At 45.8% G+C, this 17,095-nt stretch overlaps 1 protein-coding gene across 2 annotated transcripts in view; it reads left to right on the forward strand.

Moving 5' to 3' along the window:
* DOCK1 (dedicator of cytokinesis 1) overlaps positions 1-17,095 on the forward strand; it is a 556,534-nt gene that overhangs the window by 64,768 nt on the left and 474,671 nt on the right. For both annotated transcript variants that reach the window (XM_005225872.5, XM_002698580.6), the window contains exons 4-10: positions 2,452-2,507; positions 4,951-5,047; positions 8,270-8,418; positions 11,822-11,957; positions 12,988-13,145; positions 14,515-14,596; positions 15,018-15,153. In XM_005225872.5, the coding sequence (XP_005225929.2) occupies positions 2,452-2,507; positions 4,951-5,047; positions 8,270-8,418; positions 11,822-11,957; positions 12,988-13,145; positions 14,515-14,596; positions 15,018-15,153 (814 nt within the window). The remainder of the gene's footprint in view (positions 1-2,451; positions 2,508-4,950; positions 5,048-8,269; positions 8,419-11,821; positions 11,958-12,987; positions 13,146-14,514; positions 14,597-15,017; positions 15,154-17,095) is intronic.

Consider the following 17,095-nt stretch of genomic DNA (forward strand, 5'->3'; position numbering starts at 1 on the left):
ACTGTGAGTCTCTCATATCCAATGACCTGGCGTCTTGAGGTCTGAATGAGGGCTATGCCAACCTGGTGGCTGGAGGAATAGCTCTCTCCAGAGAAAGTTCTGTTTTCACTCTGATTGTCTCTTCCATAATTTGGGATTAGCAGATGCGAACTAATCCCTTAGGGTGGATAAGCTACAAGGCCCTACTATATAGCATGGGGAACTGTATTCAATATCCTGTGATAAATCATAATGGAAAAGAAGATGAAGAACAATATATAACTGAGTCACTTTGCTGTGTAGCAGAAATAAGCACAGCATTGTAAATCAACTATACTTTAATTAAGAAAAAATAAGAAGAATGTTTTCCTGCAGATGAAAACCTCAGTTTCATCTGAGAAAGCCACAATTGAGAACTTTATTAACGACCTTAGGCTCATGGACTCCCCGTCCACCCATGACAAAGTTGCAACTTCACAGGTCAGGTATGTCCCAGGGAAGTGGTTCACTTTTGATGCTTGCTTGGTATTTGGTGTCAGGTACCTCTTCCCTGATGGCTCAGATGGTAAAAGCGTTTGCCTACTATGCGGGAGACCCCATTTCAATCCCTGGGTCGGGAAGATCCCCTGGAGAAGGAAATGGCAACCCACTCCAGTATTCTTGCCTGGAAAATTTCATGGACGGAGGAGCCTGATAGGCTACAATCGATGGGGTTGCAAAGAGTCGGTCATGACTGAGCGACTTCACTTTCACTTTCACCAAGTTCCCCAACTAGGGGTGTCTCCTGGTTCCCCAGTGCCTCCGTGAGCCCTCGTCCTTCCTGCCCTGCACTGGAGAGACCTGACTTTGTAGCTCACAAAGCTGGGTAGGGGTGTGTTTATCGTTCCATCTAAAACCTTCATTAACAGTTGAAACTGACACCTTAGAGACGCTGTGATTTTGCGTTGGCCCACCCAGTTCCCACAGTGGCAGAGAAGGGACTTGACTGGCTCCCAGGCACCTGACCCTGTGTTCTGGAAGTATCCTCTTACCAGTATTCACAAATGAGCTCTAGATCTGGCCAGTCCTGATCACCGTAGCTGAAGAAGCTGCTCATTTCAAGCCTCCAGGTGTGTCCAGCCTCATTTTTCCGTTGTCCCTTCTGTGACCCCATGGTTGTCGAGAGCAGCTTCACTGAAACTGAGAGGTGTCTCTACCTGTGGACGTGGGCATGGCCGAGACTCATTGCTTTATGTATCCCACCTACCAACCAGTGCTCACCTGCTGACCTTAAATGTGCACCCGGGATCCGTCCTGGTGGCTGGAGGTGTCCCCGCAGCAGGTCCGCCTGGTCCTCTGTGTTGCCCAGCCTCCATCTTTCTGTCTGACTCCTTCCCTCTCTGTGATAATTCTTTTTTACATGAAGTGCGGCCACTTTCTTGGTAGACAGGAGGAGCAGGGACCAGTGGTGCCCACTTCCATTCCAAGAAGGATGAGTTGCGTGGTTTCTGGATCTCCTGTGTTGATTCTTTGGGGTCAGAAGCCTGGGAAACCCAGTCAGAAGCTCCTGTTTTCACAGCAGGTGACTGTTCCTGCTGATTGACTTTCTGCTGCGTGTGTGGCATCTCAGGAAGCTGCACCTTGTCTGCCTTGTGCTGCCTGAGACCCCTGCGCCACCCGAGACCCCCGCGCTGCCCGAGACCCCCACGCCCAGTGCCCCGCTCTTGCCCTCCAGGTGCTCACCTCTACTTCCTTCCAGGAGGGGACTTGTGCTTGCTCAGGAAGCAGGCCCAGAACTCTTGGGGAAGCTCCTGGCCCTTCACGTACAGTGCCCAGGACTGACAGTCCTCCTGAGGAGCCATCCCCTCAGAATTGTCTGTCGGGCCTTGTGTGCTGTTCACATGGGGGTTGCTGAGCACCATCTGCAGATAAACTGATGTCCCCCTGCCGGAGCCGGGCAGGGTGGGTGAAATGTACCTTATTGCTGTATTTTATTGGCTGGCTCCTCTGTTAGGAGATGGATGAGAGAGTCTCCATGGGTCAGGTAAGTAGTCAGCGCGAATGTGATGATCGACCGTGTAAACTCACTTTCTGATGACAATTTTAGTATTTCGAAAGGAAGAGCTGTCAGAGGCCATCATCAGAAGTTGTTTTTAGGCATCGGTTGACTTTTGATCTGCCTGTGTCCACAGTCAACACGAGGTGTGACCTACGGAGAAGACACTGGAAGGTCCCATGGGACTTTCCCTTTGCGAGCAGAGTGTGCATCTGTTTTCTTCTAAGACTTCTGCAGCCTCTTTGAAACACAAGTGAATTCAGTTGCCGTCTTTCACACTTTGTTTTCTGTGCCATGCTGTGACTTAGCATAAAGGCTTATGGATTTCATAGTGATCCAGTCATCCTCACCTCCACCTTTTTTGGGGGGACAGCTGTTTGAGTGACAGTTAGTATTCATATCAATGCTACAACCTCTTGTCTCTTTTCCTCCCAAAGGGTATATTTCCTGCTTCGTACATCCATCTTAAAGAAGCCATAGTTGAAGGAAAAGGGTGAGTCTGGTCTTGATGTTTAAATGAAGTTGTGCAGTGATTGCATTTGACCTTGCTGCTTTTTGCAGGGAGACGTTGGGGTTGAACAGTGGGTGCCTTTGATCCAGGGTGACAGGAGTTTAGCAGGGGAGGACTTCTGATCTGGAGCTATCTACAACATGACTTTGAGCCTTTAGGGAGTCTTCAGTCAGCACTGGAACCACAGCCAACTGCCTAGAATGTCATGTGGATTTGGAAAGCTTCCTGCTTCTTCCTTTGTGAGCCAGCCCATCTAGCAAAGGCTGCACAGCCCCCCAGCCCTGAATCCATTTTTCTGGAAGACTTTGCAGGCTGTGATACAAATTCAGTGGGGAGTGAAGCAACAGTTGTTCGGTTTGGGCGTGTGTGAATTTACGTCTTGCCTGATTGTGATGTATGTTTCTTAGAGGTCATAAAACTGATGTATAAGATCATTAAGAGGACATTTGTAGAACAGGAACCCGTTAGGCAGGAATGGCAAATGAATAGCCAGGTGTGAACTTGGAGAAGGAACAGTAAAATGTTTTCCTTTTTGTCTCTGCTACATCTTCGCACTCCATTAAATATGTAAATGATAAAATTACTAATCATATGATTACTGCATATTGGCATCTCTGCGGCTGATTGCGAAATTGCTTTCCCAAGCAGTGTACTTTGAACATATGAGAAGGACTGGGTCGGGCTCTGAGGTTCCATGGTGCATCATTAAAACGAGGGAAATAATTTAGAGGCATCAATGTGATGACCTGTAAGAGGGTCCTTTTTTCTACTGAGAAATTGTTTTGTAGGTGAAATTTCAGAGGGAAGTAAAACGAGGAAAGTTTTGAAACTTTTCACCCTACTGTGAACAACGTTGAATAAAATATTTTCTTCATGTATTTTACATCACTTTGTATCAGGATCAGCATGGATGCTGGGCTGTATAGGGATAATTTTTGTAAATGCATGTTGAGGTATACAGATGAGTGTATGTAAAATGTAATTAGGAAGAGTGATAGAAAAGGGTGCAAGAGACTGTTGATTCTCGATAGATAGAGTCACACCCCGCCAGACAGGTGGACAGGCAGACACTGGGTTAAGACTGAGAACCAGTTGGCACTTAGTCCAAGAGACAGATCAGACCAATTAAGGAAGGAAGGTAAGAAGGCTCTAGAGCGGAGGTCAGGACGCAGTGGGTAAGGGAGGTCCTCTCCATGTGGGAAACTGAGGTCTCATTGAGCTCCAGGTCCCTGCTGGCCAGCAGGAAGAGCCCAGTGGGCTTCGCACGGAACTCAAGCTCTGTGAGATGAAGGCAGCCCAGCCACTGCTGAATGTCCTCGCACTGTGAGTGGAGCAGCTTTGTAAGGATGACATCACAGAGCGAAGTGAATCACACTTTCATCAGCATCCTTACTGGGAAACAGTCATGTCCTGTGAGAGACGCTGAGGATGTCCCATCAAAGGCTTATTCTTAAAAGCACTCCTGTGAGGGGTGGTCTCCCACGCACCCCTTCCTGGTCCCTGCTGCTCCCGCTGGTGCACGTGGTCAGACCTCTCCAGAGGGAGTGGCCCTCTCTCAGGAACTCCTGTGTTTCTTCCTTGGAGAACCCCCTGCCCCTCAACCCCAATCACTGAGTCCTTGCAGCCCTGAATCTCCATTGCGAGCTACAGTCAGGATCCTGCCCGGGCCGTGGGGACCTATCTCAGTGCCCCCTGGACACTGCATGTTGTGTGGGAGCCTTGTCTATTCAGGGCCTCTGGGCCCAGGTGGTCTTACTTCACAAGCCACCAAATTTGGTCTCTGACTCAGTCCCAAATATTAGGAGTTCTGCTTAGTGCAATGCCTGACCCAGAGCAAGTAACCGGAAAACAGCAGTTTGCTGAATAAAAAGCAATGGACAAATAGATCAGGAGTCAAGAATAAGGCAAGGGTTAACTCTCTGGGGTGGAGAGACAAGGGAAAGAGGATAATCAAAATTGGTGATCAGGGCGCCTGTGGACACTGGAAAGCTGTAACCTCGCCCGTATTTCGCCAAGGATAACTGCTTCGTGTATTATCACAGAGTGAGTTTTAGGCAGGATGAAAATGTAAAAAAAAAATCATCTTATCCCAAGCCTGTGTTTTAATGCCACACAGATTGGTGGTAATTTATGACATCTATAAAATAGATGGGTACACATATTATGAATACACTTTCCACTTCTCAGACCTTGACGTCCTGATGGGATATTATTTGCCTCTTTCATCTTACCTTGACGTGTGAGGTAGACGTTCTCGGGCTCTGTATAGAAATTACTTGTCGTTCTTAGAGACGTATGGAGACCTACGTGGGCTCAGTCTTATTTGCATGTTTTCTCTCTGTGCTATGACCTGCGTGTAAAGTTGACAAGGTGCCCTTCTGTTTAATGAAGCTGTTGCCGTCTCTGCCCTTTCCTCTCCTCCCAGGCAACATGAAACGGTCATCCCAGGCGACCTCCCGCTCATACAGGAGGTCACCACGACCCTGCGAGAATGGTCTACCATCTGGAGGCAGCTCTATGTGGTGAGAAGATGGGGCTTTTGTGGGTGTTTCTTTTAATGGGCGGATAATTGCGTTATATTTTGTTGGCCTCTGCCATACATCAGCATGAATCACCACAGGTGTAACATATGTGCGCTCCTTCCTGAAGCGCTCCCTCCCACCTCTCACCCCATCCTTCCCCTGTGGGTTGTCACAGCACTGAGTTGAGCTTGCGTCCCACAACACATTCCCACTGGTTGTCTATTTTACGTGTGGTAATGTGTATGTTTCCGTACTGTTCTCTTAATTCGTCCCCCCCTCCCCTTCCCCTTCCTTCTCCTCTCCTGTGTCCACATTTCTCTTTTCTATATCTGTGTCTCCCTTGCTGCCCTGCAGATAGATTCATCAGTTCCGTCTTTCTAGAGTCCATGCATGCTAAGTCGCTTCAGTGTCTGGGTCTATGTAACCCCGTGGACTGTAGTCCGCCAGGCTCCTCTGTCCGTGGGATTCTCCAGGCAAGAATACTGCAGTGGGTTGCCATGCCCTCCTTCTGGGGATCTTCCCAACCCAGGGATCAATCCCGCATCTCTTAAGTCTCCAGAATCAGCAGGCAGGTTCTTTAACCACTAGCCCCACCTGGGAAGCCCCTAGATTCCATATGCAGGCATTAACATACGATATTTGTCTTTCTGACTTACTTCACTCTGCATAATAGACTCTAGGTTTGAAGATGGGATTTTGAATCAGAGCTTAGTAATAGAGAATAGGTCTTTTTGAACTCTGATGAGCCAAAGGATTATTTTTGCTTTTTCTGGTACCCTCAGAAGCAGAACTTATGGGAGCGAGTCACGCTCGGGAGCCTTGCCCTATAGTCTGGCCACCCTCGGGGCCGCAGCCCTTCCACCAGCTTTGTGCCAGGTGCAGCCGTGCTGATGGCAGTGAAGTGGCCGTCGAGGAAGGGACCGTGGGTTTCACCTTTCCCTGTACTGAAAAGGGAACTGGGCTGCTTTTAGGCTGTGGAACACTGACCGAGGCCGCCGGAGCTGGAGTTCCCTGAGTTTATATGTCGATCGTGAACATGAGAATCTGCTTTTAAACTGTTGCAGCTGCATCTTCATGGATGCGGTAGAGGGTGAGGGCTCTCTGCCACTGTTTGCCTGGAGATGGTGCCTCTTACCATTTGAGGAAAGTGACACAGTCTTCCAGGTCTCAGCGAGTCTGTTTAGAGGCAGGGAGATGGTTTCCATTCTGGCTTCGTGTGAGATACCCAGTTCTCCGGATTGTGGAAGAAGCCTTATTAATGCGGCAGGTTGGGGCCCTGACACCTTCCATTGTGTATCCCCGGGGGCATTTTCTTTGCACATAAATTCATATTTGCAGAAGATTACCTTTTGTTAGGTCTGTATTCCTCTTAAGGGTTTGATTTCTCATCTGCTAATATTGTCAGCGCAAAGCTTGGACGCTGGAGGGAAGGCCGTGCATCAGTTTCTGGGGAACATAGAAGACTTCTCAGTCCCACAGCTGCTCTCTGGGCAGCCTCATTGCTTTTGATTATACAGTGGTTTCCTATAAATACACAGTAATAAGCAGTTGCAGTAATTGTTCATCAAATGTTCTCAAAAACCTAGAGGCGTAAAGTTAACCATGAATATTTTGTATAAATCTGAGCAATTTTGGAGTTGATATTTCATGTTAGCAATTTTTAGACAAAAATATGGCAAAACAAACAGGAGCTGATGCTGACTAATATGTTAGTGGACACGGTTTTAGCCATACAGCTCCATAACAGACACTCCTAACCATCACCTGGTTTCCTTTTTTAAAAAAAAATCTACCTTTGCCTGTTAGGGATTTACACTGTTAGGTTTGTGCAAAGCCAAAGAGATATGCTTATTATATATATGCACATGTATTGTTGTTGCTTATAATATTTTTATATGTTCTGTTTCCCTCTGCTCTGTGGCAATAGACAAGTTTAAGAAAATATTAAGGATTTTAGTTAATTGGTAATGCTTTATGAAAATAGACAAGGAGAATTAATGAGGGAAACAAACATAATTTTATAATAAACCATTAATTTTGATTATTAGTTTTCATTTAAGAAGTCAAGATTATTGAATTTCCTTGGTGGTTCAGTGGTTAGGATTTGGTGCTTTCACTGCTAGGCCCCAAGTTCAATCCCTGGTCAGGGAACTAAGATATTACAAGGCATGGCCAATAAATAAATACATAAACAGGAATTTAGGATTAGGATGATACTAACAAGGAGAACTTATAGGATAGAAAATAATCTGTTAGGGCGTGATAGGCTGAGTGAGTGGAGGGGATCCTAGAAATTCCTAAGAAGAAGGTCAAATGCTATAAAGAGCGGAGGTGTGAAGTTCAGCTATGCAGAGAAGACATTATTTTAAAAGGTAGCAATGACCACAGTTACATTTTTTTTTGGCACCCTGACATTTAGAATTTTATCTAAATTTCAGATTTAGATAAACCTAAATCTATTTATAGATTTAGTTTTATAAATCTAAAACTATTTATAAATCTAAATAGTTGGATTTCACCTAGATTTCTATTCTTGGAAAGAACCACTGGGTTTGTTTTCCTTTGGTTAATCCTTCATTTTCTTGATGAGTTGTTCTCATGCTGTTGCAGAACTTGCTTTTCTTTGTACCATCAAATCCCTCGAAATATGTAGAAAGTGAGGAGTAGGTGTGAAGTTTGAATCTCATGTGTATTTCCCTTTTGCTATACATGCACCAAGAGCTTGTAGATCCAGATAGTGCCTCTTGCAGAAGCCTCTCTGCACATTCGGAATGCACCATAGCCTCGGGCTAGGTCCTCGTGTAGTCAGCTGACAGCCGGGGCTCCGGGTTGGGTTTCTCAGTGCTGAGAATCATCGGGGCAAAGGCCATTCTGAAGATTCCTTAGGCAAGACCTGTAGGCCGGGCACTTCCTCAGGGAGCTTCAAGGGTTGCCCCTTCCTGGTCCAGAGACTGGAAGTTCACGGGCTGGTTGGGATCCCCAAGTGCAGATCCTGCCCTGGGTCCGCTTTGGGTGTAGGGCTACATACTCCGGAGCGCTGGCCTGAATATGGAAGATCGTCCGTGGTTTTTAATCCTTTTAATCTTTTCACGTGTGATAGGAGCCTAATTCCATCTAATGTGTTCAGTTCCAAGCTGAAAACACCATTAATCCGACATAAACAGCAACTACAATGCTCTTTTAAGTCAAGAACTTAACAGTTGGTTTCCCCCCCTCATCTAGCAAGATAACAGGGAGATGTTCCGGAGCGTTCGACACATGATCTACGACCTTATCGAGTGGCGGTCGCAGATTCTTTCTGGAACTCTGCCGCAGGATGAGCTCAAGGAATTGAAGAAGAAGGTCACTGCCAAAATTGATTATGGAAACAGGTTTGTTTGTTCAAAAGATGATTTCATGCTTATGTTAACCAATATAATGGTATCACCATTAAGCGTTTAGGAGACTAAAATCCTATCTTACGACCAACAAAATTTCTAATGTCCATATAACGGCACAGTTTTTTTTCTTAAAAGCATGAGGTGTTTTCTATTGGATCTGGAGTTTTCTGAGTCATTGTTAAAACATACTCTCTTCAAGAAGATGGGGTAACCTGTCCTTATCACAACAATTCCCCCGACAGGAACTTTTCCTTTTTGCTGACAGCATTCAACCCTGAGTCTAGATGTGAGGGTACTTTGTGTAGTAGCAGGCATCAGGTCTCTTTCTGTGGAATCGACGTTCTGCAAGTTGGAGGAGACCTCAAAGGGCACCTGGAAATTTGTTACCAGTGTAGGGATCTGGCAAACAAAAATAAAGCCAGCAAGTCTCTTTTTCTTTTCTCTGCCATCCTGTGTCCGGTCGAGTTTGTTCCTTGCCATGTCTTCTCACAAGACTTTCAGGATCAGGTGATGCCTGGCCAAGACACAAAAGCAGAATGGTCTCACTCCCCAATGGATTTGAATGAAAACTGGTAATAAAATCAGGCAGAACTCCAGAAGAAGACCTTGGAGGAGACACAAGCTGAGTTTATAAGGAACCTCCCATCTGAGGTGGCACACACGTTTATGCTGTGTCCAGGTCACTGGCATCTTACCATGTCACTCTGAGAACATCACCGCTGTCTGAACAGCCGAGCATGTTTTATCGGGAAGGTGATTTTTCTCTGTGTGTAAGATTTTCTGCACCAGTGCTTTGGCTTAGTGGTTTTGTGAGACCTTTTGGGAAAAAGAAGTCCAGCCCCCTAAATTTGTACTTCTGATATAAAGATCATATAACTGTTCTACAGGAGCAGGTCTCATGCAGAAGTTCCCTCTTACAGCAGGGCACCGCCCAGCTCTGCTCGAATGCCTTCAGCCGTGGTTGCTCACCCACCCATCGAGGTGCGTGCTCTGGTGTTGGCACTCTTGCCTGCAGCACGGTCATCCCCCCAGCACGGTCATCCCCCGCCTTCCAGCTTCTGTAATCAGAGGGAGGCTACGCCCTTTCCTACTGGATAACTATTCGTCTAATGCCAGAGCTGCAAGAAGCCTTAAAAAGCATGTGGTCACAAGGTTCCCAGATGCTGGTCTATATCAGAGGTACTTGGAAAACTTTCAAAATACAGAATGCTGGGCCCCACTCCTTAGGATCCTGATTTCTCACGTCTGGAATGCTGACTGGAAATCCCTGTCTGTAAAAATAGACTTGGATCGTGAAGGCCGGCAGATTGGGAAGCTAGTGGTTCAGTCCAACCCCCTCATTTTACATGTTAGAATATAAAGCTCAGAGAATAGTACAGCTTCGCCCTGAGCCGTTCAACCCAAGGAAGCCCTGGAAAAACTAAAGAAGCATTTTGTATAATCGGAATTATAACAATTCTGCTTTCTGGTAATTCAGACTTTCAAGTGTGAAAAGTTTCTAAAAGCTACATTATCAGTAAGATGTAGTGTTTGGATTAACTACAGGAGAAGGTTCCCCCCCCAGAAACCTAGAGACTGCTGGGTATAGGATATTAGATGTTGTTGCAGTGAAACTCATTTCAAGACCACCTGCTTGAAAACTAAACTTCTGGAGCTTTGATTTTATTTTCTGCTGGAGTATCATGTTTTGAACTTACGTCCAGAAACCACCTGCTTAATTTGGCTGTGGGAAGCTACCAAAATACATTATGTCATGGAATAATCTAGTTAAGGAAAGGAAGTATTTCCAAATGTGATTTACTGCTTGGATAGGAAATGCGGTCCTTAACAAGACAGATTTTTGTCCAAGGAACTCATATAGTGCAGTCCAGCACAGCTCACAAACCTAAACCTGCCTGATGTGTTATCAGACTCATTCACACAGAGCTTAAGGTGTGTGACCTTCACAGGAGACAAGTAGGAGATTAGTTTGTCTAAGTGGAGGCTTTTTTGCAAAGTCAGTCTGTCAACTCTTCGACTTGTAACTGTTAAAAAGACATTCTCTGACTTAATTTATCTTTATTTCAAAAGATGTTTTCTTATGTCTTATGGTTAAAAAAATAAAAAAAATTTGCTGCCGAGAGTTGGACCATAGAGAAGACTGTGCACTGAATAGTTGATGCCTTTGAACTGTGGCTCTTGAGAAGGCTCTTGAGTCCCCTGGACAGCAAGGAGATCAAACCAGTCTATCCTAAAGGAAATCAACCCTAAATGTTTACTGGAAGGACTGATGCGGAAGCTCCAGTACTTTGACCCCCTGATGTAAAGAGCCGACTCATTGGAAAAGACCCTGATGCTGGGAAAGATTGAGGGCAGGAGGAGAAGGGAGCAACAGAGGATGAGATGGTTGGATGGCATCACTGACTCAATGGACATGAGTTTGAGCAAGCTCTGGGAGAAAGGGAAGGACAGGGAAGCCTGGCGCACTGCAGTCCACGTGGTCACAAAGAGTCAGACACGACTTAGTGACTGAACAACAGCCTTTTAATAAGAAGAAAAGTCCCAAAGGCAAAGTAACAGGCGTCTGTGGTGAAGATCCTTGTATCTTATTAAAAGAAAACCAGAACACACCACTGTTAGTAAAACTCTTGGTTTCTTACTTTATATAGTTGCCTTTGTTTAGTCTTTAAATAAAATCCTGGTAAAAACCACCTAACGGGAAACGGAGAGACTGTTGCCAAAAAACACTTCCAGATATAGGATGGACAGATTTATTAGCCAGATGCTGCCTGCGTTTTAAGTTGGCTACTACATTTAGCCATCTGGCCAGAAACTTTCTTAACATTTCTGTGGATGACTTCCATATGTTCCACGTTGAAACAGTAGAACGTCTTTATTGAAAATCTTTTGATAGGCTAATTAAGGGATTAGATCTGTGATTCTAGGCAGAAGGAAAGTAGTGCCATGGAACCTTCCAGAGAGAGTGGTGAGTATGCCTCTGTTCCAGCTTTCCTCCCTCCCACCTCTCCCCAACCTCCAACTGTATATATATTTGGGCATAGGGGTGTGCATGGGGCTGTGTATACATACCCACAAATTTATATGCACCCCCCCCCCAGTATGTGCATAGCGTGTGTGCGCTTAACTGTCCATACTGTTCATGTAGTAATTAGCGACATGCATTTCATTTGGGCTTTCTAGATCTGTAAGTAAAAGTCACTACAGCAATGGAAGTAAGATTTGAGTAATTTTTTTTTTTTTTAATTCCAAGGGCGTACAAAGAAAGTTAAATGACAGTGACCTCACAGAACTATGTTTTCTGATACTGTGAGAGTGACCCTGACTTTTGATTTCATCTTGCTCAGTTGCTAGGACTGAAGTTTGTTGGTGAAGTTCTGAATTCTTCTTGTTCTAGAATCCTCGATTTGGACTTGGTGGTGAGAGATGAGGATGGGAACATTCTGGATCCAGAACTAACTAGCACAATTAGTCTTTTCAGAGCTCATGAAGTAGCTTCCAAACAAGTGGAGGAAAGATTGCAAGAAGAAAAAGTAAGTTCAGCTCTCTGTACTATGCCATTTACACCCAGGGTACGTTTTCTCAGTAACAGTTGACAACATGAGTGAAACGTCACCAGTAAAACATGACGATTGCATTAGCTACACCATGAAAAGGCCCAGCTTCAGCATGTATTTCAGACACTGATGGATGGAATGGAGCCCAGCGTCTAAACCTGCTGTGGATGACCTGAAGGCTTTTCATCCCTTGAGGGTTTAATGACACTGACTTTGTGGTCTTAACTCATGGGCAACAGTACTCCATTCTGCGTTTCCTCTTTGATAGGAGTAGGAAAGGGATGTGTCTAAGTGTGATGAGGGCAGGGAACATGCGTCTTACTGATCTTTTTCATTTCCCATGGCCGTTAATGGTAACTTGTATGCAGTCTATACTCAGAACTCAGTTGGGTGATTGAGCCATCCATTCATTCAGCAACTGCTGAACGCCTACAGTGTGCCAGGTCCTGAGGCCATAATGATGAATAACACAGAGATGTCCTCAGAGGGTTTGACCTGATGGGAGAATCAAAAATCGAATAAGCAACTGCACGTGTAATCTCCATTCTGATGGATGATTGGGCCCCTAAACGTTTTGTATCGGAAGTAAATACTCAGTATAACTTCTCACAGTGCTGGGATCATCGCCCCGGGCATATTCTTTTCAGCTCGGCTCGTGGTCGTGTTGATAACATCAAGGAAGAAGCTGCGTGAAGGGCTTTGCTGTGTGACTGGGTTCACATGGTTTTCTGTTCTGCATGAAGGGCTTTGCTGTGTGACTGGGTTCGCATGGTTTTCTGTTCTGTATGAAGGGCTTTGCTGTGTGACTGGTTCGCATGGTTTTCTGTTCTGTATGAAGGGCTTTGCTGTGTGACTGGGTTCGCGTGGTTTTCTGTTCTGCATGAAGGGCTTTGCTGTGTGACTGGGTTCGCATGGTTTTCTGTTCTGTAGGGATGAACAGAGTAAGAGTTAGCCACGGGTGTGGCTCATGTCACCTTTCTGTTTCTTATTTTATTTCCACTGACAGTCTCAGAAGCAGAACATAGACATTAACAGACAAGCCAAGTTTGCCGCCACCCCTTCTCTGGCCTTGTTTGTCAACCTCAAGAACGTGGTCTGTAAAATAGGAGAAGATGCCGAGGTGCTTATGTCTCTGTACGACCCCGTGGAGTCCAAGTTTATCAGGTCAGTGATGAGCCCCTGTCTTTCCTCTTTGGTCACTGCTGGGAACATGGCCTCAGAATCACCCCAAAGTCTCGCTCTCGCGGGGAGTCCTTGGGGTGATCAGCTGGCCAGACTTCCCCCAAGCAGCTGGAGTCTGGGCCAGGATCAGCTTTCCGGCAAGGACGTGGATATTCGATTGAACAGTTGGAGTCTTGTAATGTTTTCAAAACCTGGCAACTGCATGACTAAGGACTGAAGTCACGCTTCCTGCGTTGTCTTTATGGGGTGCTTTGTTTATGGGCCCCCTCCCTCGCTCCAGTATTGCTCTGATCTTGATGTTGCCTTTTTGAGCTTTGGTTCTCTGTGAGTGTCATTTCTGGACCTTTGACCTGTTGTTTTTTCTCCAAGGTGATTGGATGGGAAACAGTGTCTAGGTCGGTGCCTGCTGCATAAAGGCTGTCAGTGAATATGTGTTGAATAAAATATTGTAAATCCCGTCTGTCATTTCTCATCGTCTCATGTGCTGTCTTTCCTAGTTCTTGTCTTTGTTCCTTGGTGTAACTTTCTCTTTGTCCAGATGGAAAAAGTATGGTTTGGACTGTCTGTGTAGTAAACGTGTGTGTGTGTGTCTGGGTATAAAGCTCCAGAATCTTCACTCACATTATTGAAAATTTAAGAACTTAGTATATGGCAGAAAACAGAACAAATTTCGTTGCGACTTCTGACAAAGACTATTTCTTCCTGTCATAGGATTTAATATATATTTTTAGGTCATGTTTGGCTTATGGCAGGCTCGGAAATCATCATGAAATTTTACTTTGTACTATAAATGAATAAATAGTGAATTTGAGACTGTAGTCATTCCAAATGAACGAGTATGCTTTTAATAAAAAAATTTTTAACATGTACACACTACTCTGTATAAAGTCAACAAGGACCTACTGTATAGCACAGGGAACCTTATTCAGTGTCTTATAATAACTTATGATGGAAGAGAATCTGAAAAAGAGCATATATGTGTAACTGAATCGCTGTGCTTTACACCTGAAAGTGACACAACACTGTAAATTGAATTTAAAACATTGTTAAAAATATAATAAAAACTATGAAATGCCATTTGCAGATAGGTCCTTTGCAGTTGTAATCCTGGACATCCAAACTGAAAACCTCAGGGGTTTTGTACGGGCAGACCTTGAGTAAGATGCTGTGTGGAGAGTACTTGTATGTCAATGGCAGAGCTGCTCCGTCTGATGTGGTTGATGTTTCTGAACCCTTACCATTGTCTGCATAATGGACCTCTGTGATACTAATGAAAATCCACTGAGGATGCACATTTGGTTCCCTGATCTGTTTGGAAAATTAATTTGCTTTTATTTCCTTTTTTCCCAAGTGAGAACTACCTTGTCCGCTGGTCAAGTTCAGGATTGCCTAAAGACATAGACAGGTTACACAATTTGCGAGCTGTTTTCACGGTGAGTGTATCCAAAGATGTTCACTTGAATTGCTCACCATTCTCATGCCTGTTTTTAATGAGCCCTGTCTGACTTCTCACCGCCCTGGAGCGTGGGTCCTTGGGATGCCGGGACTCCTTGTTAATTTCCTGTAATAACGTAGCTGCCCAGAAACCTTCTGGGTCTCTAGCCACGCTTCGAGGCCCCATGACAAAGATGTACTCCGTGGTGTTGAGTATGTCTCTTAAACATGGATCTTAAATTCATTTAATGCTAATTGACTTTTGTAATTCAGCTCCTCTTTGTCTTGTGAATCACTTATTAAAATAGTAAAAACTGGTTGGAGTGAAGAGTGGCAATCTATCTCTCTACTGTCTGTTGCAATTGAACCTGCCTTGAGTAATGCTTCTCCACAATAATTTACGGAAATTAATATTTCCAGGACCTGGGAAGCAAAGACCTGAAAAGGGAGAAAATCAGTTTTGTGTGTCAGATCGTCCGCGTGGGTCGCATGGAGCTGAGGGACAACAACACGAGGAAGCTGACGTCGGGCCTGCGACGGCCTTTCGGGGTGGCCGGTAATCCATTTCCTTCCTCTTCCTGAAGACTTTGGAGATCAGCACCTCCACCCTGAATACGAGCTGCTGCTGAATACTGGACCGTGGGCCGCTTGGTGTACAAGCTTGTCCGCTGGAGAGAGGGAACATCTGTTCTTCTCTGTGTGGGTTCACGTCGACATGTGGCTCGGGGGCTTTGTCCACCAGCCTCAGGCACAAATCCCGTCTTTGCTATGACAGTGGAGCCCGTTTCCTGGCAGAGACCCTGACCCACATTCCCACACCCTCATCCTGGAGGGAAGCCAGCCAAGGAGGGTTGCGGTGTTTCTGACTTGGTGATGGATTGATTTAGGAATGAGTCCGTACAGAATGGTCTAAGTGATGAAGAGGCAGAAGACAAAAGCTCAGAGAGGACAGAGCTCTCTTCACACAGGGGCTTTTTTTCTCTGCGGACGTGAGCTCTGTTTTGTTTTTGGTGACGGTGCAGGAAAAGGGAGAAACGAGCCGTCCCTGTGGAAGGACAGGAAAGTGTCCCCGGGACGTCCTCGTTAGCTGACCTCTTTTGGTGTCACTCATTTTTCACAATTTGGGAAACAATGTTCCCTCACGATTAGATGGCCGCCCTTCACTGCACAGCCTTCTAGTTCTTGTCCTTTTTTGTGATTCTTGGGGTTTATATACATACGTGAGAAAAACTCTTCCTTTCTGATGCATCTCATGATTTCTTGTTTCAGTGGCAATGGAGGGGTTCTTTACCTGCATTACCAGGAAGCTCCGGGCTTTCATCATTATGTTGAGTTTTGTTTTGGCCTCTTTTAAGGGCTTCCCCAGTGGCTCAGCAGTAAAGAATCCACCTGCAATGCAGGGGACCAGGAGACTTGGGTTCAATCCCTGGGTTGGGAAGATCCCCTGGAGGAGGGCCTGGCAACCCACTCCAGCATTCTTGCCTGGACAGTTCCATGGACTGAGGAGCCTGGTGGGCTACAGCCTGTAGGATCGCAACGAGTCGGACAGGACTGAAGCGACTGAGCACGTGTGCATAGCCCCTTTTAAACAGATTTTTTTAGAGCCGTTTTAGGTTCAGAGCAAAAGTGCCCAATGGGGATGAGGTAGGGAGGGGGCAAGTGATCTCTTACCTTCTGCGTTCAGCCCAGAGGGTTGGCTCTCCTTAGCTGTGGGCTGGTGTGTTTCTGTAGATGCTACGTAAGGACCTGAGCATTCTGCTTGTGTACTTCCTAACTTCCTACTCGTATCTCCACTCTGAGAGGGAGGGGGTAAATGTCATCAGGCAATGTGGTCATGGTACATTTGGGGCATAAGAGGTACATATTTTAAGACAGTGATTCTCAGCCTTAAGTGTATTTCTCATTACACTTAGACACTCATATACACAGGGAGGTGTTAAAACATATTCTTGCCTAGGTACCCCGTGCCTGTCCTTGAACTTGGATCTTTGTGTCTCTTCTGACTGTTGGCAGAGGATGAGCCCCTGCAAACAGCTGCTGTGCATCTTGGCCACCTGGACGCTCAGTGCCAGGTTGCTCTGAGCAGGCTGTGGGGAGGCGTCACTCTGAGCCGACCCGGCCCTTTGCCTCAGCCTCGTGCTTCTCATCACTTCTCATGGTGCCTGCCTGGCTTCCTGCCTTTGCTGTCCCTCCTCCATCAGCAGCATCCCGACGTCCCCTTCCTTCTGCCCCTGCATCCTATGATGTCGTATTTCGGGGGTGTTCAGGTCCTCCTCCGTCACACGCCCATGGTAACTACATATGGCTGGACACCTGGCTTCCTTATGACGGACCCTCATACCTGAAAATAGAAATACTTGGGCTCCCAGATTGGGGGTGACGCCCCCAAGTCCTTTACTTCTTCCTTTGACAGCAGGAACCTTTGAATGCTCAAAGTCCTCACCAAAGCAAGACCAGTGAGGGAAGGACATGGTGACAGGCGATTTCAATGCTTTCTC

This window comes from Bos taurus, chromosome 26, assembly GCF_002263795.3.
Source record: "Bos taurus isolate L1 Dominette 01449 registration number 42190680 breed Hereford chromosome 26, ARS-UCD2.0, whole genome shotgun sequence".
Lineage (NCBI taxonomy): Eukaryota > Metazoa > Chordata > Mammalia > Artiodactyla > Bovidae > Bos > Bos taurus.